General features: G+C 49.8%; 13 protein-coding genes across 13 annotated transcripts in view; 7 read left to right on the top strand and 6 right to left on the bottom strand.

Annotated features, from left to right (window-relative positions):
* Window positions 1-182: 182 nt before the first annotated feature.
* On the bottom strand, window positions 183-1,023 carry BDQ94DRAFT_152631 (uncharacterized protein). The gene has a single exon (XM_026768009.1). It carries the CDS (start codon window positions 529-531, stop codon window positions 217-219), a length of 315 nt encoding a protein of 104 aa, XP_026621162.1. The 5' UTR covers window positions 532-1,023; the 3' UTR covers window positions 183-216.
* A 933-nt stretch (window positions 1,024-1,956) lies between these two features.
* BDQ94DRAFT_152629 (uncharacterized protein) lies at window positions 1,957-2,776 on the top strand (the record flags this gene model as incomplete). Its single annotated transcript, XM_026768008.1, has 1 exon — window positions 1,957-2,776. A coding segment is annotated over exon 1 (296 nt), but the record flags the coding sequence as incomplete, so codon positions are not given.
* Window positions 2,777-3,028: 252 nt separating this feature from the next.
* On the bottom strand, window positions 3,029-4,455 carry BDQ94DRAFT_152627 (uncharacterized protein). Its single transcript, XM_026768007.1, has 2 exons — window positions 3,109-4,455; window positions 3,029-3,051 (listed from the first exon to the last, which is right to left on the bottom strand). Exon 1 carries the CDS (start codon window positions 4,445-4,447, stop codon window positions 4,232-4,234), a length of 216 nt encoding a protein of 71 aa, XP_026621160.1. The 5' UTR covers window positions 4,448-4,455; the 3' UTR covers window positions 3,029-3,051; window positions 3,109-4,231.
* Window positions 4,456-5,775: 1,320 nt separating this feature from the next.
* BDQ94DRAFT_152625 (uncharacterized protein) lies at window positions 5,776-6,123 on the bottom strand. Its single transcript, XM_026768006.1, has one exon. The coding sequence runs from the start codon at window positions 6,042-6,044 to the stop codon at window positions 5,889-5,891; it is 156 nt and encodes a 51-aa protein (XP_026621159.1). The 5' UTR covers window positions 6,045-6,123; the 3' UTR covers window positions 5,776-5,888.
* A 122-nt stretch (window positions 6,124-6,245) lies between these two features.
* Window positions 6,246-9,769, top strand: farB1 (putative C6 transcription factor (Ctf1B)). The gene is made up of 3 exons (XM_026768005.1): window positions 6,246-6,873; window positions 6,960-7,150; window positions 7,249-9,769. The coding sequence occupies exons 1-3, from the start codon at window positions 6,620-6,622 to the stop codon at window positions 9,426-9,428; spliced, it is 2,625 nt and encodes an 874-aa protein (XP_026621158.1). The 5' UTR covers window positions 6,246-6,619; the 3' UTR covers window positions 9,429-9,769.
* A 677-nt stretch (window positions 9,770-10,446) lies between these two features.
* Window positions 10,447-11,151, bottom strand: BDQ94DRAFT_152621 (uncharacterized protein). The gene is made up of 2 exons (XM_026768004.1): window positions 10,989-11,151; window positions 10,447-10,824 (listed from the first exon to the last, which is right to left on the bottom strand). Exons 1-2 carry the CDS (start codon window positions 11,075-11,077, stop codon window positions 10,743-10,745), a joined length of 171 nt encoding a protein of 56 aa, XP_026621157.1. The 5' UTR covers window positions 11,078-11,151; the 3' UTR covers window positions 10,447-10,742.
* BDQ94DRAFT_152618 (S10 family peptidase) lies at window positions 11,152-13,713 on the top strand. The gene is made up of 10 exons (XM_026768003.1): window positions 11,152-11,684; window positions 11,750-11,854; window positions 11,916-12,032; window positions 12,089-12,212; window positions 12,260-12,275; window positions 12,323-12,439; window positions 12,505-12,555; window positions 12,614-12,767; window positions 12,836-12,894; window positions 12,957-13,713. Exons 1-10 carry the CDS (start codon window positions 11,336-11,338, stop codon window positions 13,521-13,523), a joined length of 1,659 nt encoding a protein of 552 aa, XP_026621156.1. The 5' UTR covers window positions 11,152-11,335; the 3' UTR covers window positions 13,524-13,713.
* BDQ94DRAFT_152611 (unc-93 family MFS transporter) lies at window positions 13,714-16,229 on the bottom strand. Its single transcript, XM_026768002.1, has 4 exons — window positions 15,110-16,229; window positions 14,445-15,052; window positions 14,271-14,366; window positions 13,714-14,203 (listed from the first exon to the last, which is right to left on the bottom strand). Exons 1-4 carry the CDS (start codon window positions 15,701-15,703, stop codon window positions 13,975-13,977), a joined length of 1,527 nt encoding a protein of 508 aa, XP_026621155.1. The 5' UTR covers window positions 15,704-16,229; the 3' UTR covers window positions 13,714-13,974.
* A 45-nt stretch (window positions 16,230-16,274) lies between these two features.
* BDQ94DRAFT_163012 (uncharacterized protein) lies at window positions 16,275-18,332 on the top strand (the record flags this gene model as incomplete). The annotated part of the gene is made up of 8 exons (XM_026769651.1): window positions 16,275-16,395; window positions 16,477-16,542; window positions 16,640-16,864; window positions 16,951-17,078; window positions 17,183-17,380; window positions 17,718-17,756; window positions 17,847-17,947; window positions 18,191-18,332. The coding sequence occupies 8 exons, from the start codon at window positions 16,275-16,277 to the stop codon at window positions 18,330-18,332; spliced, it is 1,020 nt and encodes a 339-aa protein (XP_026621154.1).
* A 756-nt stretch (window positions 18,333-19,088) lies between these two features.
* Window positions 19,089-20,461, top strand: BDQ94DRAFT_174960 (N-acetylglucosamine-6-phosphate deacetylase; the record flags this gene model as incomplete). Its single annotated transcript, XM_026772424.1, has 2 exons — window positions 19,089-19,463; window positions 19,562-20,461. The coding sequence occupies 2 exons, from the start codon at window positions 19,089-19,091 to the stop codon at window positions 20,459-20,461; spliced, it is 1,275 nt and encodes a 424-aa protein (XP_026621153.1).
* Window positions 20,462-20,808: 347 nt separating this feature from the next.
* On the bottom strand, window positions 20,809-23,521 carry BDQ94DRAFT_152603 (GMC family oxidoreductase). Its single transcript, XM_026768001.1, has 2 exons — window positions 22,819-23,521; window positions 20,809-22,716 (listed from the first exon to the last, which is right to left on the bottom strand). The coding sequence occupies exons 1-2, from the start codon at window positions 23,063-23,065 to the stop codon at window positions 21,335-21,337; spliced, it is 1,629 nt and encodes a 542-aa protein (XP_026621151.1). The 5' UTR covers window positions 23,066-23,521; the 3' UTR covers window positions 20,809-21,334.
* BDQ94DRAFT_152602 (uncharacterized protein) lies at window positions 23,082-23,521 on the top strand. Its single transcript, XM_026768000.1, has one exon. It carries the CDS (start codon window positions 23,254-23,256, stop codon window positions 23,488-23,490), a length of 237 nt encoding a protein of 78 aa, XP_026621152.1. The 5' UTR covers window positions 23,082-23,253; the 3' UTR covers window positions 23,491-23,521.
* Window positions 23,522-24,589: 1,068 nt separating this feature from the next.
* The window catches only part of BDQ94DRAFT_101293 (betaine-aldehyde dehydrogenase), a 2,078-nt gene continuing 1,357 nt past the window's right edge, over window positions 24,590-25,310 (top strand). The window contains exon 1 of the mRNA XM_026763349.1: window positions 24,590-25,227. Within this exon, the coding sequence (XP_026621150.1) occupies window positions 24,746-25,227 (482 nt within the window). The 5' untranslated portion in view covers window positions 24,590-24,745. The remainder of the gene's footprint in view (window positions 25,228-25,310) is intronic.

The following is a 25,310-nucleotide window of genomic DNA, read 5'->3' as shown; positions in this document are numbered from 1 at the left end:
GTACAAGAAGTCATTAGCAGAAATATGAGGACTACTAGGCAAATGTTAGTACTTGGACGTGCTCATGTTAAGAGGAAGGGTTGAATTCCCCAGGATCATCGATGCTGCTACTACTACTAGTAGTTTGAATTGCCATGTTAGTTACTCTATACTACGCCAAGCGTTGGAAATATATATCTCAACTCGGTTACAGAATTAGTGAGTAGTATTTATCAGCTAGTTATCAAAACAGTATACGAGAAGGCTGCCAATAATCTCAAAGTATGCATAAAACACCATTCCCCAAGGACGAAAATATATCGGGGAGATAGTAGTATTCTTCTCATCAGCTATGACTTGAATCCTGCTATCATCTGGCGGGGTTACCCCGCGATCTGCACCGCATCCATCAGATTTGACAGACCAACACAAAAGGCCCGCAGTCCATCGAGCTTCATAGGACATCAACGTCTTTTTCCAGTCATGCGGGAATTTCCGCGCAGTCAATGAGTCAAATCCTGCAACGATCTCCCAAGAAATCAAATAATTCATACCCCATAGCCGGGGCTAGATTAGTAGCAGGAAGGGCATGCGACAGCTCCTTTTTCTCCATCTGTCAGGCCCACCTTGTGCAGTGCGAGTCTTCTGACACGGACCTCTCTCGGACTCGCCTAAACCTTGTTAGCCATGCACGGTATGACTTCATTTCCGTCGTGGTGATTTCTTTATTCCGCCTGTGAGTTTACCCAGCCTCCTCTCTCCCCTCGTCTCTCCTCTCCCGTCCATCGGGTTACCGCTGGTGGCTTGCAGCAGACATGAAAGAACGTGGGGGGGGGAGGCGTGCAGGCTGGGCTATGGCTCTCGGATTGCCATTTGTCCGAGCTCAAGCTTGCTCGGCAAGATGTCCGAGTGCGTACATTAGAGAAACCGACTGCGGGAGTCATGTATCTGCACCCCCTTACTCAAATTCAAAGGGTGGACTGGAAAACTCCGTACAGGTTTTATAAAATGAGTCATGGGATTGGTATGTAGTTATATCCCTCAGTCGTAAACTACTAACTAACGGGGATCGCTTATCGAGTCATCCTCCCTTGAATAGGTATGATTACCGAATTAGGCAAGACGCTCCTAGGGTCCCCCGGATCTGGGGTTATCCGCTGGATGGCAAGTAGTGGGAAGCATGCCACTGTGGCTGAGTATAGGTTCTCTATCTGCGTTTCCATGGTGGGAAGAGAATTATTCACTTTCTATAGGATATAAGGCAAATCGTGCAGGCGTTGGACCTTCATAATCCACCAGTTATGTACAGGATGTCCAACCAAACTAGTAGTAGGCAAGGATGGAGGGGCGTATGATATCATAGGTAAGGGGAAAAGGGAATGCGAGGGATCAGGTTCCTGTCTATCCATCTATCTAGTATCAAAGAAAGCATCTAGTTATGAGAGGTTGCGGGAGAAGTCAGCTCCCCGGCCTCCCCGGGTTAGTTCTGAAAGATAGTAGCAGCACGGAGCAGTCCGAGAGAAGAAAAGGGGGGGTGAAACTGGGGCAAAGGCGGGAATGTTGGCTGGAGAAACTGGAGCTGGAAGGTTCGATCGCCCGCAATAGATGGACCAAGCGAAATTCGGCTCTGGGGTCGAAAATTGATCTAATCCCAATTTCTTGCCCCTTACTATTAATGGCAGCTGATGATACGTAACTTGCCCCAGACAACCAAAAGAGCTAAGGCTACCCGACTTTCAAGTAAAACGACCGGCACCGTCGCAGGCTCCATTCCTCCGTCCCGGGAAAAACGAGAATACAGAGCCCAGAGTCCAACTGGAACAGTCTTTCCCCGATCGGGAGCAACTCCACGTTTTTGTGTCCAATTCGGGGAGCATTACGCGATTTATGATTGGTGGCCAATCGTCCTCCAGCCGACTGTTAGTCAGCCGTGAGCGTCCCCACATGGGAATCCGCTTGAGTGTCATTGATTGGCGTGGGGGAAATCGCTCGTGATGGTCGGAGATTATCCAACACGGGCCAATCACCACCGCTTGTGTGTTGGTTTCGTTTTTCCCCCACGAATTACTACTAAGGTAGTACTAAGTAAGTACTCACTTCGTCCCCCCCGTATTTTCATTCTTTGGTCCAGTCAATCAATCCCTAATTACGGCATGGAAATCTCGTTGATTTACCTTCTAGTAGTACTGCTTGCGAGGAAAGGTTGCATGCCTCCCCCAGGGGTAAGCACAAGATGTTCATGTGAAAATGGACAGACAACGCTAGCACATCTGAAAAAGGAAGGTCTTAGATAATTAAGTAGTTGTACTAGTTAGCTGTAGGTAGTGCTGTTGTCACTCTTTATCAGGAATTGAAACATGAATTGATTAACGCCAACGAGTTGATCCAATCACCTACAGGTAGGGCTTTTCCTACAGTAGTGGCATGCAGCATGTCTCGATGGCACACATTGACAGCAAGGAACCGCCCTTTCATGTCACCCTTCATTACGACACTGTACATGAAACAAACAGAGAAAGAGAGAGAGAGGGAGGGAGAGCTATCTGTTCTATCCACCCTAGAGGAATCGAAAGGCCCTAAGCTCACCATAGGTGCCTGGTTCTACCCCAGTGCGCCATCCTTTCACTCTACTTGTGGGGTACCGAGCTCTTTCCTCCGATTCTCGCAGCTCCCCGACCTCTTCTCAAGCCACAAATAGCCTTTGGCAATACGTACACAGGTAGTCTGCTGGTCCCTCCATACTCCACTTGGGCACCAGCTAGATAATACTAACCCGCCTGGGGAGCGAGCTCACAGGTCACCCGCTCAGATTCTGGGCCGTTACGGCTCGCTATTTCCGACAGAATTATTGGACAGCTCCAACAGAACATTCTTTGCTACCTTGCGAGAGGGTTCGTCTCCTCCGGTTGTCGGCACTATCAAGCGTGACATCGGACCCTCTATCACGTGGGTTGAGCTTGTTGTTGATAACATCTTGGGGAAATCACATTGCAGGGATAATAATTCACGCATGGAATGGGTGATGATTAATATTATTCATCCGTAAAGCCTAGTGGCCAGGTATAGAGCAAGGTGTGCTTTGCGCTCCATTGCTGCTCCTTGGATTTGACTGACAACTCGCATGCACAGTGTGTGTCGCAGCAGCAGTAGCATCATCATCATCATCATCATCATCAAGAAATTGGGGCCGATCCACCCGCGCGATATTTTGCCCTAGTCTGTGACCAGCACCAATTTACGACCCATTCAAAGCCAGCTGCATCCAGAAGTAAACGTCAATTTACTCCTGTTTATGATGACGTTTACCTACTATTTTGATACTATGCATCTCGTGATTGTATTCTTCAAAGAATTAATGCCTTTCCATGCCTAAATTAAGGAGGAACACAGTAAAGATCTAAATGACTTCTCCGGAGAGTAGGTCTCGATGCGGCGGGCGAGCCGAATCCAAGGACTCCCGCTTTTCTCCAGTTCCTAGTTTTAGTGGGTCTCCCAGCCAGTGACCGCATTTATTGATTTCTGTCTAAATAATCAAAACCCCCGAACGAACTAACCGTAGGATACCGTTCCCAACTCCCAGTGTCGTCCCAGGTTTGGTCCGGCCCAACGATTCGCCCCTCCATCGGCATGCGGGATCGGCTGCGATCCTACATTGGGCAGCTGGCGGGCGGGCCTGCCCTGCTCCTATCCCTCATCCTGCATAGCGCCTGGCAACTGGGCTTAGTCTCTGCCGGGTCTGGATGCTGTAGGCCAGCGACAACCACCTGGCTCATTATTAATTCTTGATGTATTGGCAATGATACCTTGTTAGTTGGCTTCCTTTTCCCCAAAAAGGCCCCTTCTGTACTACAATGTAACTTACTTACATTTTTCAACTGGGGGAAAGGATATGTGTATGATCGTCATAAGCCCACTCTTTCTCTCCACCAACTTCAAGACTTAGTATTCTGCCTCTTGCTTCGAGACCGCATGACATATGCACCGTCCGCACTGGATGGGTCATCGGAATACCGAGTGCAAACAAGCTGCAGGCTGCACTATTTCCAAGTTATCCTATCTAATAGACAATGTTGATGTGACTATCACTAACTTTCCTATCACACGTAGAGGGTTTCTCAGCCCAATCCAACCCAGGAAACAACACTCCGTCAAGGTAATGAATGTGTGAGCGAAGAGGACAACCGTGTGCATGTGTGTACTCTTATCATAACGATCATCGAGGTAGGCTCCGATAGCGCAAGGGAAACCCACCCTAGTCCGAGATCATCATGCGCCGCACAGTATATGCACAAAGCAGTGGTAGATAACTAGAGAGCATACGGGATAATCTAAACGGAGCGCTTACGGGCCTCGGCTCCGTGGTATCTGGCTGACTGACCCATACTCGGCTGTTTAGCATAAGGGAGATCGTGATGTGTACTCCGTACCGCAGGGGCCGATCCCCGATCATAAACACACAGTATAACATGCACTTTGCAATACGGTTCCAGTGGAACGGGGGGGGGGGGGGGGGGGGCAAATATAATAATCTTAATAGAGAGAGAGAGGGAGGGACGGAGGGAGGGAGCCGAATGATTTACATTTTTGGTAATAATCGCTATTTTCGAGCCAACCTGATTGACTGACGTAAAAGGGGGCAATGGAAGGGAAGCCGACGGAAGCAGACCCGAGTTTCTGAGACGCCGTGCTGTGCAAGCAAAAGAAGTCACAAGGGCCGGAGTCTTTTCCGACATCGAATATGACGCATCCTCCCTTTGTGTGTGCGTGTGTTAAAAACTAACTGACTCCGGAAAAGTCACCACCTACTCCGTATACCGCCCCGTGGCTGCATTTCCCTGCACGGAAGAGTAGCACCATGACAGTTTAGAGGACATCCAAGGGTCAGAAATAGTCGCGAGGAATATTCTACCAAACAAAATCTTCCCACTGTAAACACCCGAAAGGGAAAGGTTTCCATGAGTCTTGTGTCTTGTCTCATGGGGATAGCACGTTTAGTTGAACCAATGGAAGGGTCTTGAATTTGCTCCCGGTCCCCTCCGGTGGTGGCCAAGCTGCCGATGACTGGTTGTGGCGGACAGGGCCAGTAACGTGACCGGGCCGATGGAGTACCCCACCCCCTTCTCAATCGGTATGGAAAACTGCCATCGTGTTTCTTCTGGGTCCGTTGCTACTTAGTAGTGGGGAAGGGAAGGAAGAGAGGGAGGGGGGACGGGCTAAGAGGACGGAAAATACGGAGTAAGGGGACGGGAGTTGGTTCATTTGACTGATTTGGGTAGACTAGACTACACAGTAGACAACGGATACATACAGAGTACACTGAGAAAGAAACCGGCTGTGGAACGGAAGCTGAGGAACTGGGTGGAAACCACTAAAGACTTAAGTACTTCACTAAACCTGTTTCGGGGGAAGGAGGAGGGGGTCCTGCGTTTTGTGGTGGACCTGAACAAACAGTCATGAATTTCTGAATGGTCGTTGAAGTCTCCAGTGGGGGTGTTTTGTACAGTAAGCAATGCGCAACGACTGGCTCAAAAAGAATATCCGTAATCTGATTGTGTCTTTTTCATTATTACTTTTTTATTTCCTTCCCCCACCACTTTGACTGGAACCCGCTTTTTCTCCTTCCCAAGCCTCCAACCTCTCCCAAAGGGGACTAGTCGATGCGGTCTGAGGTAAATACAGACCCGCACTAGCGCCGGCCTTCTTTTCTAGCCAGCGTGACTAGTGCCTATAGTCTAGTCCACGATAGGTAGCAGAGTCTTTTTCACTACTCAACTAAAATCCCCCGGCGCGGTTTGACGACGACGACCGCCGATGATGATGATGGTGATGATGATTAACCCAGGTCAGGTCCTCTTTTTTTTTTTTCCTTTCCTTTCCCCTAGTCTCAAAGTCTACTACGGAGCACACCGTCAGCCATTGGGTTTCCACTTTCTAGGCGGAATTCCACGGTTCTGGTCTGGGGGAGGCGACCATGGCGAGTGGATCTGGGGCTCATCATCCCCAACGCCAACGCCTCCTGACTGACTGGATTTTTGACTGACGGTTGGAAAAGGCACTTGCGACATTTGCTGCTGCTACTAACACTAGTTCAATCGTACTTAAACATTCTCCTCCCCGGCCCTAGGTCTTGCCTCGATTTTCGTCCCTTTGGACGAAAAGATTGGAACGTGGTCCTGTGATTCCTTTTTTCCTTCCTTCTCTCTCCCTTCCGGCGGAAAGTGATTCTCTAACCTAAATTCCTGTATGGATTTATTTTAAAATAATTTAAAAAAGAAGAAAAACAGAAAAAAGGAACAAAAAAAAAAAAAAAAGGGAAACCTCTCCACTCTTGTTACTTTCACCTCCGTTGGGTCACGTTCTGGATTTCCTTTTCCTACTACACACACACACCTCTTCCTCCACATTTCTCTTGTTAACTCCTACTACTTGCTACTTACTACTACTACCTTCGCCATCTTTGTCCTATTACCTATAATCCTCTTTTTCTACCAAGAAAGTCGCATTGATTATTCTACTCTGATCGTCGCTATACTTCTCCACGCCGTTTCTCTCCCAATTCCTCTTCCACCATCGATACGAAAACAAAAAAGGCTGGCCTACTCACGGATGATCTGGTTCAACTGAATTTACGCTTTGCATAATGACTAACACTGCTGTATCAACAACTTCCCCCACCCCTCAATCCACCGTGGAAACCGAGGCCAAATCCAAGAGGAAAGCCTCCACTGCCGGTCTGCCCGCCAATGCCCGTCCTGTAAAACGGAGGGCGTCCAAGGCGTGCTGTTGCTGCCGGGCTCGCAAAGTGCGGTGTGATGTGGTCGAAAATGGTTCACCCTGCACCAATTGCCGCTTGGACCAAGTAGAGTGCATTGTCACTGAGAGCAAGAGGAGAAAGTTCGTCCATGTCGAATACATATCTTCCGTTTTCCCTCCGCAGAAGTGCCGGCTAACCACGAGCGCGCCTTGTTGCCACTGTTCAGGAAATCACGTGTTGAGGTCGAGAATGCAAATCCTCACCAGCTGTCTCAATCACCTGCAGAAATCCCCGATGACGGGGCAAGTCTGTTCAGGCGACTTAGCGAGTGCCATGGCCTTTCCGATATGGCCCCAGCTTCTCCCTCGCAGCGCTCTGTAGATTTGGATCAAGGGCAGCATATGCCACATCTTTTATGTTCGTATTCCACCCTTGATTAGTCTCGGAGATTGTGGCACAATGATCCATCTCCACTGTATCCATGTCCGATAAGATGCTGATGCGCACTTGTGCAGATCAAAGCCAAGCGAACAGGATTGGCTCCGGGGATCGCTTTCGAAGAAGAATGGCCCCGAATCCCGCTGTTCCAGCTACGCTTCCTTTGCACCATGTGACTTCGCAGATTCAACAGCTGCTGGATCCTTCCTTCGCCAATGCCAGGTCAGGCGGTGTGGTCTTGCCAGATTACATCCGCGGATTGCCGCCACGTCTGCAGAAAGAGGATATCGACTACTTGTCTATGAAGGGAGCCCTGACTGTCCCCGACGTGGGACTACGCAACGAATTGCTGAAAAGTTACATTCACTACGTCCACACTTATATGCCCCTCCTTGACCTGGAAGACTTCCTGCAGACGATCGTTCAAAATGATGGCATCCGCCGTATGAGCCTATTGTTATTTCAAGCCGTCATGTTTGCCGGCACAGCTTTTATCGACTTGAAGCATCTCCACGCTGCCGGTTACCCCACCAGAAAGGCAGCTCGGAAAGCCTTCTTTCAGCGTGCACGACTTCTCTACGATTTCGACTACGAGGTTGACCGAATCTCTCTTGTCCAATCCTTACTTCTAATGACCTACTGGTATGAGACACCTGATGACCAGAAGGATATTTGGCATTGGATGGGTGTGAGCTTGTCCCTCGCACATACCATTGGTCTGCATCGGGACCCCGGCAACTCCCGGATGGATGTCCGGCGCCAACGGATGTGGAAACGGATCTGGTGGAGCACATATACGCGGGATCGTCTGATCGCCTTGGGAATGAGACGTCCCATGCGCGTGAAAGACGATGACTGTGATGTTCCGATGTTGACTCTGGATGATTTCGAGTTCCATCCTTTCTCGCCGGAAATTGTGAGCATGGTAGGCAACTCGGAGATACTTCAGAGTGTGAGCCATCAGAGAGAGCTTGCCCTGATGTTCATCGAAAAGGCCAAACTTTGTCTCTGTGTCAGCCATGTCCTGTCAGCCCAATATTCGGTTCTGAGCCACAAATTTGGTGGAACGATGGAGACGACCATGATGTTGGTACCCAAGAAATCAGCAGCGGAGACCTTCGAGGTTCGTCGTTGTGATCAGGAGCTGGAAGACTGGCTGGCCCACCTTCCGACAGAGATACGCTACGCCCCCGCAGCGCCCTCCAAGTTGAATGAGGCGCAGGAAGTCCTTCACTCTCATCGTGCACTCCTGAAGATGGTCTACTTGACCACGTCCAGCGCTCTCCATCGCCCTCAAGTTCTACCTGCGATCCCATTCCCTTCGATGGACGCTGAACTACAAGAAATTTCCAGGAATAAGGTGCGGTTTGCTGCGATCGAAATCACAAATATTGCTCAGGATCTACACAGCCTAGACCTGACCCGTTATTTCCCTACGACCGGTGTTACGGTCCTCCTTCCCGCCGTGATTATTCATCTCCTCGATATCAAGTCAAGTGACCACAACGTCCGGATGACCAGCCTTCACCGGTTCTACCAGTGCATGCGCATATTACAACGTCTGAGAGAAATATATGCATCAGCAGACTTCGCGACATCGTTTTTGGAGGCTGCCATTCGCAAGGCCGGAATTCAGCTTACAGTAGCGCCGCAAGATGTGCAGGCACGGACGAACAACATTGTTGACACCTCAGCACGAGTCAACACTTTGACGCCACCCCCCGACTCTCTTGCGCAGAAGATCCCTGACCTGACGTACCCGAAATCTGATGGCGCAAGACGTGCCAGTCAACTTCCCAAGGAAAGCGGTCCTGAGTTCGCATCAACGCCTCCACCCTCCGACGGTAGCGAGAATGGGAGCACCAGCAACATCAACCCCAGCTATCACCAGGATGCCTTTACCATCCCCAACTTCGATTCGGAGCTGAGCATCAGTGAACTCATGGATCTGGCGAATGATGCGGAAGTGACCCAGAACGACTTTGATGCCTTGATAAACTTTGACGATGCCGGTGCGGATTTCCTTGCTCCCGATGATGGCTTAAACACTGGGAATGGTAATGGGAAGAACTATGGCTTCGGCTTGGGTACCATGAACAACCTTTCCGACATCATGGGTTTCGATACTGAGAAACAAGGCGTTGATTTGACCGGCTTGGGAGACGGACAGCTTGCCGACGATCGCGCGGCGGCATCACGGAACGACATGAACACTTTCGCAGCCGATCTCGATGCGGAACTCGGCCTGAGTCTTTAAGCGACTTGGAAACACCTTTGCGACATCGTCCAATATTTGTGCCAGTGACTTGAAATTCATTTGCTTTCTGCATTGCCCTTGGCGATCATGTTTGGCCATTTGTTGAAATAGGCCCCTTTTAACAACATTTGGGTGCATCAAAGGGAAATGGGCGCTTGGCGTTCACGGGCTTTTATATACCAGGTTTGGAAACCTTTAAACCTTGGATCGTTTGATGCTTGTTTCTTATGTACTTCATATGCCTGTTTTCCCCCTCTGCACGGGGCGATTGTTCCCATTATATATGTACATACAGAGTCGAAAAGTACGACATGAGAAAATGAATGACCTAACGCATACTACTCCGGTTTTGGTATAATTGGCCTCGTCAGAGAGCTGTAATGGTGTTTGTTTATTGAACTAACTCTAGATGACGAGCGAACAGCCAATTGATATAAGGGGGCATGTAGATCGATGAATCGAAGAGGATCTCGACTTCTTGTAGACCAACCACCCTTGCCTGGCATTCTTCAAGTGTGTCTGTGCTGCTGCTGCTTGATCACCCTTGCAGTGAACTCCACCCATTGACCGCTTGGGAGGGATCTTCTCGTCGCTGTTACTTCTGTGCGGCATCTCTTCAGTCAATACTGATCGGTTCATTGTGCTCTCTTTACATATTAAAATTGGGTAGTGCTCTCAGAGGGTTCTCTGCTGGGTTGAAGCAACGGACATCTACAGATGGGATCAAACAAGGGTGGCACTCCTCGGGTTTTTGTTGGAAGGAAATTGTGAAACAAACCGTCCTCATACCTTCATAATCGGTCCCCATGCAACATCTTGAGTGGGTACGAACGTACGCCTGAAAACCGTCTGGGCAATCAGTCTTTGCTAGTTTGCTGTCCCAGTGGGGAATCAAAGATGTGCTCAAGAAGTGATTGAGGGGAGGTCCCGTGCATACCAGTCCCGATTAGGCAGGTGGTTTGGGTTAGGCACTTCCTGTCTGTTTGTTTGTCTCTCCCTCCATCCACTTTCTCCCTCCATCTTCTTCGCCTCCCATTTATCTTTCATTGGTGTCAACGATGGTCTGCACATCTTCTCCTGTTTTGTGTCTTTTCTTGGCCTTATTCCCCCGCACCGGGCACTCGAACCATCCTGTTTAATCCCGGGCCCTGCATCATCTTACTCACAGCCACAGCGTCTGCCATTGTGCAACGAACAAATAGCTCTCCCATGTTATCCAATACCTGTCCCGCCAAGGAAATTGGGCCACCAATACCACATTGACTGAGTCACAATCCTTTCTCAATAGCCTTTTGATTCCGGGCACAAATTCGCTCAGTCAACCGTTGCAGTGCCAATCAACCACGGATGATTGGGTTCAGGTCCTGGAGGCACGGAGTCGGACCAAGACACTAAGGTACAGCACTAGCGAGACAATGTGTTATCGCTATTATTGGCAAAATGGCCGCGGGATCTCTTATGCAGGGTTCGGCTCCATCCTCCCCCCTCTTCCTATCCAGTCAATCCGCCTCGGTTATTGAAGGAGATGCTGAGCTGTTTAACTGACGCCTCACCGATCAGGCCGGCAACGGTGGCGGGATACAACATCGTTTCCATACAATAGTGCTTGTCTCCTGCGATCTGCATGGCATGCTAATCTCCGCCAGCATGTATCTTCTATCCACTGGATATGAATTTCCCTCCCCTCACACCATGTGGGCCTGGGGGTTTTCCCTCAAACTTTGTCGCTCATGTAACGATGTATATAAAGCCCTGAGGATGGCATCCCCCACCCATCGGTCTTTTGCTGACCGTTCTCCTTGAAGAAATTCTCGAGTGGCTTGTGGTGCATGTATAGATTTAATCTTCGAGGGTTATTAACTAGGTATAGCTGTGACTAAGTCTGTCCTTGCATTGAACAACACACCATGCGTGGCTCTCGGTTGGTGCTCTTGTTGCCCCTGGCTGCACTTAGTTGTGCTATGCCCGAGAATGAATGGTCATCTACGATAAGAAGGCAGTTACCAAAAGCGTCCACTGGCGTCAAATCGATAAAAACCCCAAACAATGTCACTATCAGGTATAAAGAACCAGGAACCGAAGGAATTTGTGAGACGACGCCTGGGGTCAAATCATACTCCGGATATGTCGATCTTTCGCCAGAATCGCATACTTTCTTTTGGTTTTTCGAGTCACGCCGTGACCCCGAAAATGATCCAGTGACTCTGTGGCTGAATGGTGGCCCTGGAAGCGATTCCTTGATTGGGCTTTTTGAAGGTTGGCCAAATATCCTGACGGAAAAGATAAAATTCAGCTTGCATGTTCTGACGCCTTCACAACAGAGTTGGGTCCGTGTCACATCACACCAGAGTACGAATCAATCATCAATCAGTACTCCTGGAACGAGGTCACCAATCTTCTTTTCTTGTCTCAGCCCCTCGGTGTGGGTATGGAATATTGCTGCCTTCATACATCCTGAGTACATTGCTTACTGTCTTATCTGCGAAGGGTTCTCTTACAGTGAAACCGAGGCCGGGTCCTTGAACCCATTTACTGGAGCCGTCGAGAACGCCTCCTTTGCTGGAGTTCAGGGTCGATACCCAGTTATTGATGCCACTATCATCGGTAAGTTGTCCGGTTTGACTCTCACCTAGCATTCTCCTCATGATCCTACTTTACAGACACGACCGATATCGCTGCACGCGCAACCTGGGAGGTGCTTCAGGGCTTCCTCAGTGGCCTGTCGCAGCTAGATTCCGAAGTCAAGTCCAAGGAGTTCAACCTGTGGACAGAGAGTTACGGAGGGTGAGTGCAACTTTCAGACCAGACCGACGTAAGCTGACTTGATCAAGACACTATGGACCAGCGGTAGGTTGTCTTTTCTGGTTGCACACATATTGATCTAATGACCGAAGTTCTTCAATCATTTCTACGAGCAAAATTCGAAGATCGCTAGCGGGGAAGTCAATGGCGTCCAACTGAATTTTAACTCCCTCGGGATTATCAATGGCATCATTGATGCCGCGATTCAGGTATTTGGAAATGCACCTCGCGCAGAGGCTGCGGCCTAGAAGGACATCGCTAAAGTAATTAATAGGCAGACTACTACGCAGACTTTGCCGTTAATAATACATATGGAATAAAAGCTGTAAGTTTAAATACACGTACATCGTGGATTTAAGATCAACCGTGCTCATGCTTGCTAGGTCAATGACACAGTGTACAACTATATGAAGTTCGCCAATACGATGCCAAATGGATGCCAGGATCAGGTTGCTTCGTGTAAATTGACCAATAGGACCTCACTTTCTGATTATGCTATATGTACAGAAGCAGCCAATATGTGCAGGGACAATGTCGGTGAGTGGTTCTACTGTTTCTCTGCAGGGGTGCAATGATGAAGGACTTTGCTAAGCTGTCATGTACAGAAGGGCCTTACTACCAGTTTGGCGGCCGTGGCGTGTATGATATTCGGCACCCCTACAATGTAAGTGGCAAGGATAAGGATTGTATTTTCCGAACAGGGACACTGCTCACATGTCAACGTAGGACCCGACCCCGCCGTCCTACTTTGTTGACTACCTCAAGAAAGACTCAGTCATGGATGCTATCGGCGTGGACATTAACTACACCGAGTCCAGTGGCGAAGTATATTATGCATTCCAGCAGACCGGCGACTTTGTATGGCCGAATTTCATTGAGGACCTCGAAGAGATCCTCCAACTCCCCGTACGCGTGTCGTTGATCTACGGCGATGCCGACTATATCTGTAACTGGTTCGGCGGTCAGGCCATCTCACTCGCAGTTAACTACCCCCATGCAGCTCAGTTCCGTGCAGCGGGATACACACCCATGACAGTAGATGGGGTCGAATACGGTGAGACTCGCGAGTATGGCAACTTTTCGTTCACCCGCGTATATCAGGCTGGGCACGAGGTTCCATACTATCAACCGATCGCAGCGTTGCAGCTGTTCAATCGTACTTTATTTGGATGGGATATTGCAGCGGGTACAACTCAGATTTGGCCCGAATATAGCACCAACGGGACATCGCAGGCTACACACACGGAGTCGTTTGTGCCACTATCCACAGCGTCGAGTACCACCGTCAACTAGGATTAGGGGAAATTATTCCCTCTTTGGTATGGCTAATGTTGTGTTATCCATTCCGATACTTGTCCATAACCTAAAAGAGTGGCACGGAAGCTTTCCTAGACATGCTTGCTCTAGTCAACTTTTATCCTACCACTGTGTGGTCCTACCATAATGTCATCCTAAACTTATCAGGTTTCTTACATCATTTTGCAGTGACCATAAAAGTCATGTCATATTAAGTCCATTACGGTAGTTCGTAACTTGCTGATGGCTTACGTAATTGTGCCTCAGCAGGATGTCGTGATACGCTCCAAAACCCAATCTGATCATGGGTATCCAGCGGAATAACACAAAAGAAAAAATAAACATAACCAACCACCAAAATGACAGAGGCTAATGCCTGGACAACATGGAACTCCAGCAACCTCTTTCCGCTGAAATGGAATGCGTGTTTAAAAAGAAAGCCTAGACATTATTTCACGATAGCCATCTCCGGCTCCTGCTTCTTCTCAGAAGGATGGTCTTCCAGCGGGACACCGACTTCTTGAGCGGTCTCGTCCGAAAAGTTGAGGTCTGCTTCGACGTCCGTATGCTCCTTGATCTTCAAGAACACTACGGGCGCCGCGATGACGAGACTGCCGGCAAGCAGGCCCCAGCAGGAGGCAAATTCCGTCATGTAAGGGGTTCCCACGGCGTCCATGCTGCAGCAAAGCATATTCATTAGCTTCTACACCTCATTTCGCGAGCGAGGGGTTTTCTAAGACTCACCGCCACATGCCAGCTGCACCAGCAGACTGGATGCCTTTGTAGAAACCGGCGAAGTTGGCCAATTTTCGAGCGTTATTAGTCAGTGAACCCATGAACCTACACAACCCGTATCCGTCAGTAAAATGCATACAATAAGAGCAGCCGTTAGAAAAGGGAGGTAATGGCATTACGAACCAATATGCACAAGTCTGGAAGGCAGCGTCATAGAACCCATAAAACATGTACAAGAACATGGGCCCAACATAGCCGCTGGTCGTCCAGTCGGTATCTGCCTCGACGGTCTTCCGGGTGTATGTCTTCTGGAAGGCATAACCACCGCCCCAAACGCCCATGGTGAGGGCAAAGAGGAGTCCAAGACCAAGCTTGGCTCGGACTGGGCGGGTAAGGTACTTCAAGTCGAGGATCTGGCCGAACACGAAAGCGCCAACCATCTGCATAAGCCAGTAGAGGAGATTGTTGAGGGCCCGCGTCCGGATGGTGAAATAAGCACCATTGACACTGTTGAATTGATATGCAGTAAACCAGTTGCTCACCAAGAACATGGGAAAGAAGAGGATGATGTAATAGTCGGTGCGAATGGTGTCGTAGAGACCTTTGAATTCGGATTTCCACGTGGGGTTCTTCATCACAATGACATGCGAGCCATCCTTGCGCTTGACATACTTCGAGTCTGAGAGGGCCCAGGCAAGGACAAAGCCAAGCGCCATGAGCACCATGAAAGCGATGTAGGTGCCATCATTCACCTGACCAGCTTCAGAGTGCAGGTTTTGACCCAAAGGTACCTGTATATCAGGGTCAGAGAAGTACTACCAGATTGATCGAACCACCCAAGGACTCACCAAGCTACCAATCACGCCACCCAGGTTGAAGATCACCCAGAAAATAGCGATGAATTTACCCTTCTCCTTTTCATTCGGGTAGCTCATCATGACTGCACCCTGCGCACACCACAGCAGACCACCGCAGACACCTAATAGCGCGCCCGCAAAGATCAGGAAGCCGGAGTTCTTGTTATGGTTGTACGACAAAAGGGAAGCCACATAGAGGAAGTAGCCAAAGCCACCGATAGAGAGAGTCAGACGGAGACCAATGCGGTTTGCGATGGACCCGGCGAAGAAACCAACTACTGCAAAGGTGCTGTACAGAGCGGTGTTGGAGTCGCTGACATCGGTAGGGTCCAGCTGACCACCCCCGCCCAAACCGCTGACCGCATTGAACATGCCCGGACAGAGGAAGCACACGAAGGAGACCAGCAGAAGCTGGGATTCTGGGGAGGCAAAGTACGGCAACGACCAGGGACCGATCTTGATCGGTTTGTACATCCACGGTTTACCGGTGAGCTGGGGTTCATGACCGGCTTCTGGATCTGAAGTGACCGCGGGGACTTCCTTCTCATGATGGAGGTCTTCCTGTCCCGTTGTAGTGGTAGCCATTGTTGTTGATAGACAACTTCAATTGTAGATGAAGATGCCCAAGGAACAATGGCAGCTGGAGTATATTGATTTGCGACTTTTCGGCAGGTCAGCAGACGTACTCAAAATGTGCAGAGGTGTGCATATGTAAACGGGATCAATGGCATGTATGTGCAGGTGTAGACAGCGGCAGTGTAGAGAAATACGTGCAGGGAAACGGACGCGACGAATAGATAGTTGAGTATGGAAAGATAAGAGAGACAGCTAATAACGAAAACAAATAAAAGGGGGGAGAGAAAGAAAAATAAAAGAAATATAAGACGAAGATACAACGGAGGGAAGCAAATGGGATGAAGGCTATCACTGTGGGAGGAAAGGACGGAACTACCCCGGGGGAAATGAGAAGGATGACGGAGGAGTCAGAGATCCAAAATATGTAGAAATCTGGTAACACACACACTGGGGCGGACCCAGAGAACTAAATTTAAAAGGGTCGGACTTTGGCAGTGAAGGAGGTAGAAGGGGAGAAAAGGAAAAAAAAAAAAAAAAAGGCAGGATCAGGCAAGGATGTCTTAGATGATCCGGGGTAAGAATGAAGGGGTGGGCACAGAACCAGAAAAGGCAAAACAGTGACTGGTCACGGGCGCAAGTAGGAAAAATAAATAAGTGTGAAACCCTTGGCCCAAGCTGCAGCAGTAGTGATGATGAATTGGGTGAGAAAAGAAAATTAAGGTCGATGGGGGCTCTGGCTTATTTTTATCTCCGGGGGCTCGAATATGAATCGTAACATCCAGCTGATGGAAATCTCACCTGCTTAAGCCACGAGGAGAGGGCGCCTAATTGTGAGGGATCAACATGGGGTAAGGATACCACGGTGGGAGTAGAAAGGATGAGACAACGGTGATAACAACCGCCATCATCGGGGAGGAAGACAAACGAGACACAAGAGATAGGCAGAGAAGGAAGTAGCAGTGGTGGTAGCTCCACGATACGAAGAACAACCAGATAGACAAACAGCCGATTCAACGCCAGTGTTGCAACGCACAAAACCCAATAGCAAATGGGAAACTCAATGGGATGACAAGAAAAAGCCGTCGTACCTTATCTCTGGGTCCCTCGAGCGGGTGGGCAAAGAAGACGCACTAGAAGGACTAGCTTACTCGTTTAGTGAGAGCCGGCGTGGTCAGACGGCGAGATAGTCAAGCACCACAACGAATCATCGGCCTTCGACTGACTCTAGCGGGAACCGGATCAGTCGCAGGATGCAGTAAAGAACAATCGACACGATCCACTCGACCCCAAGCGACCCAAAAGTCAAAACGAGATAGAAAGTAGGGTGGAAAAGATGAGTAAGAGAAATGAAAATGCGGAGATGCAACTCAAAATAAGGGCGGAGGTAACAGAAAATGTTAACCCAATCAATGGCCAAGGGAATAACAATGAAAAGGGAGACACGAGAATGATTCGAGTTGTCAAGTAGCCGATCGAAGATCCGACCAGGAAGTTAATCAGACTAGCAATGCACCTCCGATGCAAGTCTGCCAAATGACAACCACGAGGGCAATGGTCGAGACCCCAAGACCAGTCGCGTGTTATCACGGGAGGGGAGGCTTATCTCCAGGGGTTGGAGATATAGGAGGAAGATGTGAATGGAGCAAAAGCACAAATCACAGTGATAGCAGAACAGCCAGGGAGAAGGTAAAAAGTTGTGCAGGGAAAAAAGAAGAAGAGAGAGAGGAGAATTGAAAGGACGGACTTTTTACTGATATTTCCTTCGACTGAATGTCAGTTGGATAGGATCGATAATCCGGCTGAACTCATCCGTCATCGGATCCATAGTTAATGGGTTGGTGGTGAAGACGATAAGAGAGAGACAGAGAGAGACGGAGAGAGAGCGAACAAGCCCGATGGACCACATGAGTTGCTGCAACCAAACAAACCCAGAGTCAGCCTCCAGGTGGTTAATCTGGCCATGGAGCCATCCTGATTCACCCGGCTGAGCTGCAAAGGCAACGGTGACATCGCGCGTTCGAAGCTTAGCCGAATGCGGGGAGACGATTCGGCTCAATTGCTGGTACGGTCGTCGTGAGGTAGCATCCAAAACCCAAAACCCTCTTCTCTCCCGCTCCGCTAACCTGCGCTGGTGGGCTTCGCTACCGACGAGGTTCTTCTTGGGTCTTCCCCGCCCAGTGGAGTCGGACCGGACCCAGTAACCGAACCCAATGACCCATTGGATAAAGAAGCACAGCAGAAAGAAGGAAAGAGGTAACACAAAAGGTAAAAAAAGAAAATAAAAATAAATAAATAAAAATAAAAATAAAAATAAACAATCCACCACCAAGGAGCGGGAGAAAGTGAAATGGAAAACAATAACGATTAGCCAGGGAGATAGACAAAGAAAGAGAGAAGTGAATTGAAAGAAGTCAAGGGAATGGAGAGAGTTATTAGAAGTGTTCACTAGCAGTAAGAGAAGCTGAAAGGATAGGAAAGTGGGAATGGGAAAGGAAGGAATGAATGCATGCAGACAAACAACAGCACACTGTTCCTTCCCGTTTGGGGTCTGCAATTCAGAGTGTCTGAAAAAGGCAAGTACTTTGAGTCACGTGGATATGTATCACGCCAGACGGTGTTTGGTATCCCAGCGGTATGATTGTATTGTTCGTATGGTTTCACTGATTCAACTGTCCTTCCTGTAAGATACGGAGGGTGTTCGTGTTGGTATTGGTTATGACGAGACAGACGAGATTAGGAGCTCAATATGCAACATGACCTCACCACATACTCCAAGTAATTCTACCCATCAATCGCGCAGCTTTCCACATCATTTCCCATTGACTGCTTGCTCGTCTAAAAAGACTAATTGATCAAGTCGACCTTTCAGTCGTATTGTAGTCACTTGCTCCATCGGCTATCTCCCTTAGCCACTCCGGAGTAACTCCTTACTCCCAACCATGGACGGATCCCGGGGAAGAAATGTCACCTCGTCCCTCTCGATCTCTCGTCTTCACTTTCCGATCCATACTCATCTCTCTACACATCGACGTCACATTCCAACCATCACGCTCCCAATCCATGGGAATGGCAACGTCAACTACCCCAAGCCGCTTTTCCCGAGGCCAACCGCACAATCATCATGGGCGATCGAGCTTGTCCACGTTGCCTGCCCCTGCCTTTGCCCCATCCGAGTTCCTGGTTCAATGTCACCATGTAGTATTCCCTCCAAGTTTTCCATTCATTCATAATGTCCTACCAATTTCCCTCCTACCCCGCAACAAACTTCTTCCTTCCTCTCGCCCGTCTCTTCCGCTTATCCCCCTAGTAGTTCAGACACTTCCCTTCTCCTCTCACATCATCGACTGACTCCCAAGTCCGGTTGTGAGCGCGGCGCGGCTCGGAGTATACCATCATGCCTGGCAAAACATCCACCTCCCTACCCCGCATCACCAAGTTCACCAACTGCCGTATCGTCAAGGGACTTGACCTCGTCGAGCAGGATGTATGGATTGATTCAATCTCCGGGAAAATTCTCAAGGATCAGGAGGCCTTCTATGGATTACATCTCTCCCCCGACAAGGTCATCGACCTAGGCGGCCGCATCTTGGCTCCCGGTCTCATCGATGTACAGTTAAATGGTGCTCAGGGCTTCGACTTCTCGGTTCCCCAGGCTTCAAAGGAACTATATGATGAAGGTCTGCGGGCCGTTAACAAAGGTCTTGCCAGGACGGGTGTGACTTCATACTTGCCGACGGTAGTCAGCTCTACTCCCGAAGTCTACTGGCAGGTATGTCTCAATTCCTTCCCCCCCACCCGGCCTCCAACCTTCTCCGGGATACCAGCAAACCGGAAATAGATGACGAAGAGGCTCATACTTGAACACAGGTACTCCCATCTCTAGGTTCATCTGGAGAGAGCCATCGCGCCGAAGATGGTGCCGAGTCGCTAGGCGCTCATGTCGAAGGTCCATTCATCAGCACCGGTCGTAATGGCGTGCATAAGACAGAAGTTCTTCGTGCAGCAACGTGCTTCGAAGATATCATCGCCTGCTATGGCAAAGAGAACCTCACTGGCCCATACAAATCAGTGCGCATGATCACAGCAGCTCCCGAAGTCGGAGACATGCTGCCGAACATTCCCTCCCTCACATCAGAGGACATCATCTACTCCATTGGCCATTCGGACGCAACGTACGAGCAAGCCCTCACCGCCACCCAGCAAGGCGCCACCATGATCACCCATCTTTTCAACGCAATGCGCCCCTTCTACCACCGGAACCCCGGTATCTTCGGTCTCCTAGGGCAGAATGAATGCCCGCGACCATTTTACGGCGTCATTGCCGACGGCATCCACTTGCATCCCACTTCAATCCGGATTGCCTACAACGCCCACCCCGACGGCCTCATTCTCGTCACTGACGCCATGAAGCTGTGCGGTCTCCCTGACGGCATCTATGATTGGACCAATGGCGAGCGCATCATCAAGTCCGGTGCCCGGCTGACCCTCGAAGGCTCGGACAAAATCGCCGGCAGCTCAGCCACCCTCATCGAGTGCGTCAACAATTTCCGTCGCTGGTCAGGCGCTTCAACGGCCGAAGCGCTCAACGCTGCCTCCGCCACCCCCGCGCGCCTCCTGGGGTTACAGGGCGTCAAGGGATCCCTGGAGAGTGGCGCGGATGCGGACTTGCTTGTGCTGGATGATGAAGAGGACCCCTTCTCGGGCCCCACCTTGACTGTGAGACAAGTCTGGAAGCGCGGAGTCAAGATCTACGATACCGACAAATAAGATGCGGCGGCTTTTTGGCCTGCTCACACACGCTGTCTGGACAATTCATGCGCTGCAGAAACTGTCTGGTTTTCAATCATTCATGCGTTACGCTCGAAATTTCTTTCTCTCTCTCTCTCTCTCTATAGCAGGCTTGGGAGTTTTGGTTTGGTTTCTGCTGTTCGTTTCTTCTTGGCTCGCGTCGATTTAGAGACTTGCATGGGGGTGGGCTCTCTTGGGTTCTGTTCGTTACCTCTTTCTGTATTCGGGTCATTTAAACCACCGGGATAAAGTAGACCTCCCACGTGAATAGTAAATAGAAAGTCAATGATAGATACAAGTCATTCCAGCTAATTTTAAGAAGATATGTTTCGTTTCTACAGTCGTATGCTAAGCAGTTTGGAAATGAACTCTTATGTCTATTTATTTTAGTATGTCTGGTGCTTCCTGCGCATGAACATGCTGGCGCTATATAATACAAGCAGATCGTGTCTTGAGATGAATGACAACCCAGATCACACTGTACATAAGATAATGGTACAGCAACAGCAACCAAACCATCTAAAAAAGACAAGCCAGGATTCCAAGCTAATGACAGATAACTGTATATCCATGAACCTTCACCTGATCTGGCTACTTTTCTTCGCTCAAAATCATCAATCGTAAATCATGTAAGGCAAGCCAACTCCATCGCATATGCATGCATCTGTCGATTCGAAAGCTCTCGCCCTCACTTGGAGACTGCACATGCAAAGAAAAAATCTCACTCGCTTGGGTCATGCATGCGCCATTCCATAATCAACTCCCTGCTCTTTACTTACTTTTTTTTTCTTTCTTTATTTATTTTTGTTTCGATTTTGCTGTTTTGCTGTTCGGATGGGAATGGCCACGCGCTTACAGACGGGGCTGCTCGCGCTTCCATCCAGCCTCTTCGGCGATGAGCTCCGCGGCACGCTCGCCAATGGCCAACACAGTCAACATGGGGTTGATAGTGGGCATCTCAGGGAAGACACCAGCATCGGCGATACGAACGTTCTTCAGGCCACGGACCTTCAGCTTGGGGTCGACGACGGCCATAGGGTCGCGAGTCAGGTTACCCATCTTGGTAGTACCAGCGGGGTGGTAGACAGTGTGGGCAACGCGGCGACCGTACTCGGAAAGCTCCTCGTCGGTCTGCACGTTGGGGCCGGGGGCGACCTCGCGCTTGATCCAGTCCTTGAAGGGCGACTGCTTGGCAATCTCACGAGCAGCCTTTAGACCAGCCACGATAGTAGCAGCATCATAGCCCTCGGGGTCAGTGAAGTAACGGAAGTCCAGGGCCGGCTTGACGCTGGGGTCGGCCGAGGTCAGGTAGATACGACCGCGGGAGCGAGGGCGAGGGATGTTAGGGGTCATGCAGAAGGCATCGACCGGGGTGTCGTAACCCAGACGCTCGGTGTTCAAGCAGAAGGGGATCTGGTAGCAGTGCATCATAATGTCGGCAGCACGGCCATCGAAGCCATTAGCGTTGGGAAGCTCACGACGCAGGAAGATACCAGCGTCCGAGTCCATGGTGGTCTGGTTGGGGGGAACGGGGCGGTTGAGCTCCCAGATGATGATACTCTCGGGGTGGTCGAGGAGGTTCTCACCCACACCGGGAATGTCCTTCACGACAGGGATTCCCAAGCCAGACAGCTGCTCGCGAGGTCCCAGGCCAGACAGCATCATCAGACGGGGGGTGTCGACGGCACCAGCACACAGGATGGTCTCCTTCTTGGCGCGCAGGGTGTGCTTGACTCCTGACTGCAGAGTCACATCAACACCAGTCACAGAGTCTCCGTCAACGTTGACGCGGGACACCCAGGCGTTGGTGAGGATGGTCAGGTTAGGTCGCTTCTCCTCGCCACGAAGGATGGGGTGGATGTAAGCGACACTGGCGCTGCTGCGACGACCGTCATCGGGGTTGTAAGAGACGGAGAAGAAACCGACACCCTCAGTCAATTCACCCTTGGAGCGGATCTCCTTGTTAAAGTCTTCGATGACGGGAATATTCATGGCGGAGGAGCAAGCCTGAACCCAGTCCTTGCACAGCTGGTTGCGGTGACGGTTGTGGACTGGCTGAACGGTGTTGCGCAGGTTGTCCAGGACGCGGGTGAAGGTATCGAAGGACCAGCCAGTGCAGCCGGCCTGCTCCCATCTCTTGCAGTCGTATTCGAAGGGACGGAAAGAGATCAAGGTGTTGTGGCTGGAGCAACCGCCCAGAACCTTTGCGCGAGAGTGACGGATGTAGCTGTTACCTGTGCAGTAGAAAAAAGGCATGAGAAGTTTGATCTGGGATTGATATAGCCTCGAGAGAAAAGTGGTGGTTTAAATGCAGGGAGAAAGGTTTCACAACATACCCATGGGCTGTTCAACGGTGGGGTAGTCGTAGTCCAACTCGCCGCCAAGCAGGTTGAGCCAGTCCTTCAGCTTGAGCACGCGATCATCCATGAAGTCGCTGGGACCACCCTCGATGATGAGGATGCGCTTGTTGGGCAGGTATTCAGCCAGACGACTGGCGATGACACAGCCAGCTGTGCCACCTCCGACGATGACATAGTCGTAGCTGTTGACATCGCTAGCGGGGAATTCGTTTGTGGTGGCCATTTTGAAAGATGAAGACAAGAGGATATATTACTTTTACGCAAGAGAGATCAGGAAAGGAACGAGGAAGATTTGGAGAAGAGGGGAAACAGGATAAGAGATAAGGATGAGGAGAAGAAGGGGGTTGGATGCGCGACAGAGAGGAGAAGAGGAATTAGAGAAAAGAGGAAAAAGAAAGAGAAGTCGGAAAGATGAAACTGGGGTTTTTTAAATTTTGCAAGACAGCAAGAGTTGCGGTGCTTTCTGAGGCTGAATTGTCAGGCCATCCAATCCATCCATTCATCCATTCATCCATCCACTTCCCTATCTTTCTGGATTCCTTATGCTGTTTGGCCTCGTTCTGTTCCTTTCTCACTCTTTTTTCTCACCATTCTTTCCCTTTTCTGCCGGTGGATCTCTCTCTAAACCCATTCCGGAGGGAGCCATGACCCACACCAATTACCCCACCGCATCAAATTCTCGATCAACAATGGCTGCTGACTGGTGGGGCCAGAGATATGGTGGGCTTATTAGTCAAAGCCAAGACCAACGGCAAAGGCGGAACAAAGTTCTTAACCAAAGTTTTTTTTTTTCGTTGGTCAGTTTCGGGATGCGTAAGCGCTTTGGCATGCCAAAACTGTTACGTGATCTACTAATCCCCCGGATTGTTACTCAACCTTCCTCAAGATTTAGCCAGATATTCATCAGATGTCCCGGTCTCGTACTACGTCTTAGTAGTAAGTATATATACGGGGAAAGAGGTAGCACCGCAGAATCGGCGGAACAGCAAGGCGGAGGGTGAATTTGCCACGGTCAAATTCCGAAGTCCACCCGTCGTGGATGGTAACTGGGCGGGCACTCCACACGAGATCCAAACACTAGGGCACGCCACGATCCCGCCTACTAGTTGGGCGCTAACCAACGGTTATTTCTATCGGAGATGCAGGGCCGAGGCGAATCCCGGGATCGGATTGCCTGCTTTGGTGCGAAAGTTGGAAAAGTTGAGGGGAGGAAAAGATGGGATAGGGAGAGAGGGAGAGGGAGAGATGTATAGAGATACCACATTGAGCCATAGCTTACTGAGTACTCGAGTTATCCTCCCTCGAGATTCTATCTGTCTTCTATGTACGTATCTCCTACTACTAGTAGTATACAACAGATATCTATCCCGGCGACCTATGGAAGAGGCCCTCTTATCAGTCAAGAGGTTAGCCAGACTAAGTCATTTACAGGAACTATCTCCCCAAATCTAAAAATGAAAAAGATAAAGCCGAGAGTGAGAAAAAATTATGATCCAAAAAAAAAAAAATAAAATAAAATAAAACAAAATAAAATAAAGATAATAATAATGATAATAAAAAGAGAAAAATAAAATGAAAATAAAATAATGAAGGGATCGCCGCCTGCCGGATTACATCATTGGGAATTCCAGCAAATCATCGGGTTGGCGGTGTAGCCATGGAGTACTGTTTTCGGCTTAGGCGCTTCGCCGAGGTACCTGATCTGTACATTCATGCTTCTCTTACTTTCTACTACTTTTTGAAACATCTCTTTTTTCCCCTCCCCTCACTTTTTATCGTGTCTATCTATCCCCCTCTGAACCTTCTTGAACCCCGTTAACTTCTTTCAGTGGTTTTACAGTCCACTGCATCAACTCCTTTCCCCTCCCCCCCCCTCTATTATCCCTCATTCACCCTTCCAACCATGTCCCTCCCATTTCCTACGCGCCAACTCTACTATGATGGCAAGGTCCAGCCTGCCACTTCCGGCAAGACTTTTCAAACCATCAACCCTTCCAACGATACCCCGTTGGCTGATATCCAAGTCGCCGCTCACGCCGATGTAGACTCGGCCATCGCCGCTGCCGACCGGGCCTTCCCTTCCTGGTCTCAGACTCCTGCTATCGCTCGTGCCCGCATCCTCCAGAAAGCTGCCTCCCTTCTGCGTGAGCGCAATGATGAAATTGCCCGTGTTGAAACTCTCGATTCCGGAAAGGCCTATACGGAGACGAGCACCGTGGATGTGGTCACTGGTGCCGATGTCCTGGAGTACTATGCGAACCTGGTGGGTGGCGGTGGTCTGAATGGCGAGACTACTCAATTGAGGGAAGATGCTTGGGTATACACGAAGAAGGCCCCGCTAGGTGTCTGCGCGGGTATCGGCGCATGGAACTACCCTATCCAAATGTAAGGACAACTCCCTTCTCTCCCGAATCTAGATCGAACCCTCTTTCAACCGGTTTTTTTTTTTTTTTTTTTTTTTTTTTTTT

This window comes from Aspergillus welwitschiae (genome assembly GCF_003344945.1).
Source record: "Aspergillus welwitschiae strain CBS 139.54b unplaced genomic scaffold BDQ94scaffold_48, whole genome shotgun sequence".
NCBI classification, from domain to species: domain Eukaryota; kingdom Fungi; phylum Ascomycota; class Eurotiomycetes; order Eurotiales; family Aspergillaceae; genus Aspergillus; species Aspergillus welwitschiae.
Note: the sequence above shows the minus strand (reverse complement) of the source record. Positions and strands in the feature narration are given on the sequence as shown.

Excerpts from the sequence above, each read along its gene's own strand:
- BDQ94DRAFT_152631 (XM_026768009.1), bottom strand. The coding sequence starts at position 531 with ATGAATTATTTGATTTCTTGGGAGATCGTTGCAGGATTTGACTCATTG.
- BDQ94DRAFT_152627 (XM_026768007.1), bottom strand. The coding sequence starts at position 4,447 with ATGTTATACTGTGTGTTTATGATCGGGGATCGGCCCCTGCGGTACGGA.
- BDQ94DRAFT_152625 (XM_026768006.1), bottom strand. The coding sequence starts at position 6,044 with ATGTCGCAAGTGCCTTTTCCAACCGTCAGTCAAAAATCCAGTCAGTCA.
- farB1 (XM_026768005.1), top strand. The coding sequence starts at position 6,620 with ATGACTAACACTGCTGTATCAACAACTTCCCCCACCCCTCAATCCACC. Across the intron at positions 6,874-6,959 it reads ACTGAGAGCAAGAGGAGAAA|GAAATCACGTGTTGAGGTCG; the intron begins GTTCGTCCATGT and ends GCCACTGTTCAG. Across the intron at positions 7,151-7,248 it reads GCATATGCCACATCTTTTAT|ATCAAAGCCAAGCGAACAGG; the intron begins GTTCGTATTCCA and ends GCACTTGTGCAG.
- BDQ94DRAFT_152621 (XM_026768004.1), bottom strand. The coding sequence starts at position 11,077 with ATGCTGGCGGAGATTAGCATGCCATGCAGATCGCAGGAGACAAGCACT. Across the intron at positions 10,825-10,988 it reads ATCCCGCCACCGTTGCCGGC|CTTAGTGTCTTGGTCCGACT; the intron begins CTGATCGGTGAG and ends CTAGTGCTGTAC.
- BDQ94DRAFT_152618 (XM_026768003.1), top strand. The coding sequence starts at position 11,336 with ATGCGTGGCTCTCGGTTGGTGCTCTTGTTGCCCCTGGCTGCACTTAGT. Across the intron at positions 11,685-11,749 it reads CTTGATTGGGCTTTTTGAAG|AGTTGGGTCCGTGTCACATC; the intron begins GTTGGCCAAATA and ends CCTTCACAACAG. Across the intron at positions 12,440-12,504 it reads TCATTGATGCCGCGATTCAG|GCAGACTACTACGCAGACTT; the intron begins GTATTTGGAAAT and ends AGTAATTAATAG.
- BDQ94DRAFT_152611 (XM_026768002.1), bottom strand. The coding sequence starts at position 15,703 with ATGGCTACCACTACAACGGGACAGGAAGACCTCCATCATGAGAAGGAA. Across the intron at positions 15,053-15,109 it reads GTGGCGTGATTGGTAGCTTG|GTACCTTTGGGTCAAAACCT; the intron begins GTGAGTCCTTGG and ends CCTGATATACAG. Across the intron at positions 14,367-14,444 it reads TTCCAGACTTGTGCATATTG|GTTCATGGGTTCACTGACTA; the intron begins GTTCGTAATGCC and ends CGGGTTGTGTAG.
- BDQ94DRAFT_152603 (XM_026768001.1), bottom strand. The coding sequence starts at position 23,065 with ATGGCCACCACAAACGAATTCCCCGCTAGCGATGTCAACAGCTACGAC. Across the intron at positions 22,717-22,818 it reads CACCGTTGAACAGCCCATGG|GTAACAGCTACATCCGTCAC; the intron begins GTATGTTGTGAA and ends TCTACTGCACAG.
- BDQ94DRAFT_152602 (XM_026768000.1), top strand. The coding sequence starts at position 23,254 with ATGAAACTGGGGTTTTTTAAATTTTGCAAGACAGCAAGAGTTGCGGTG.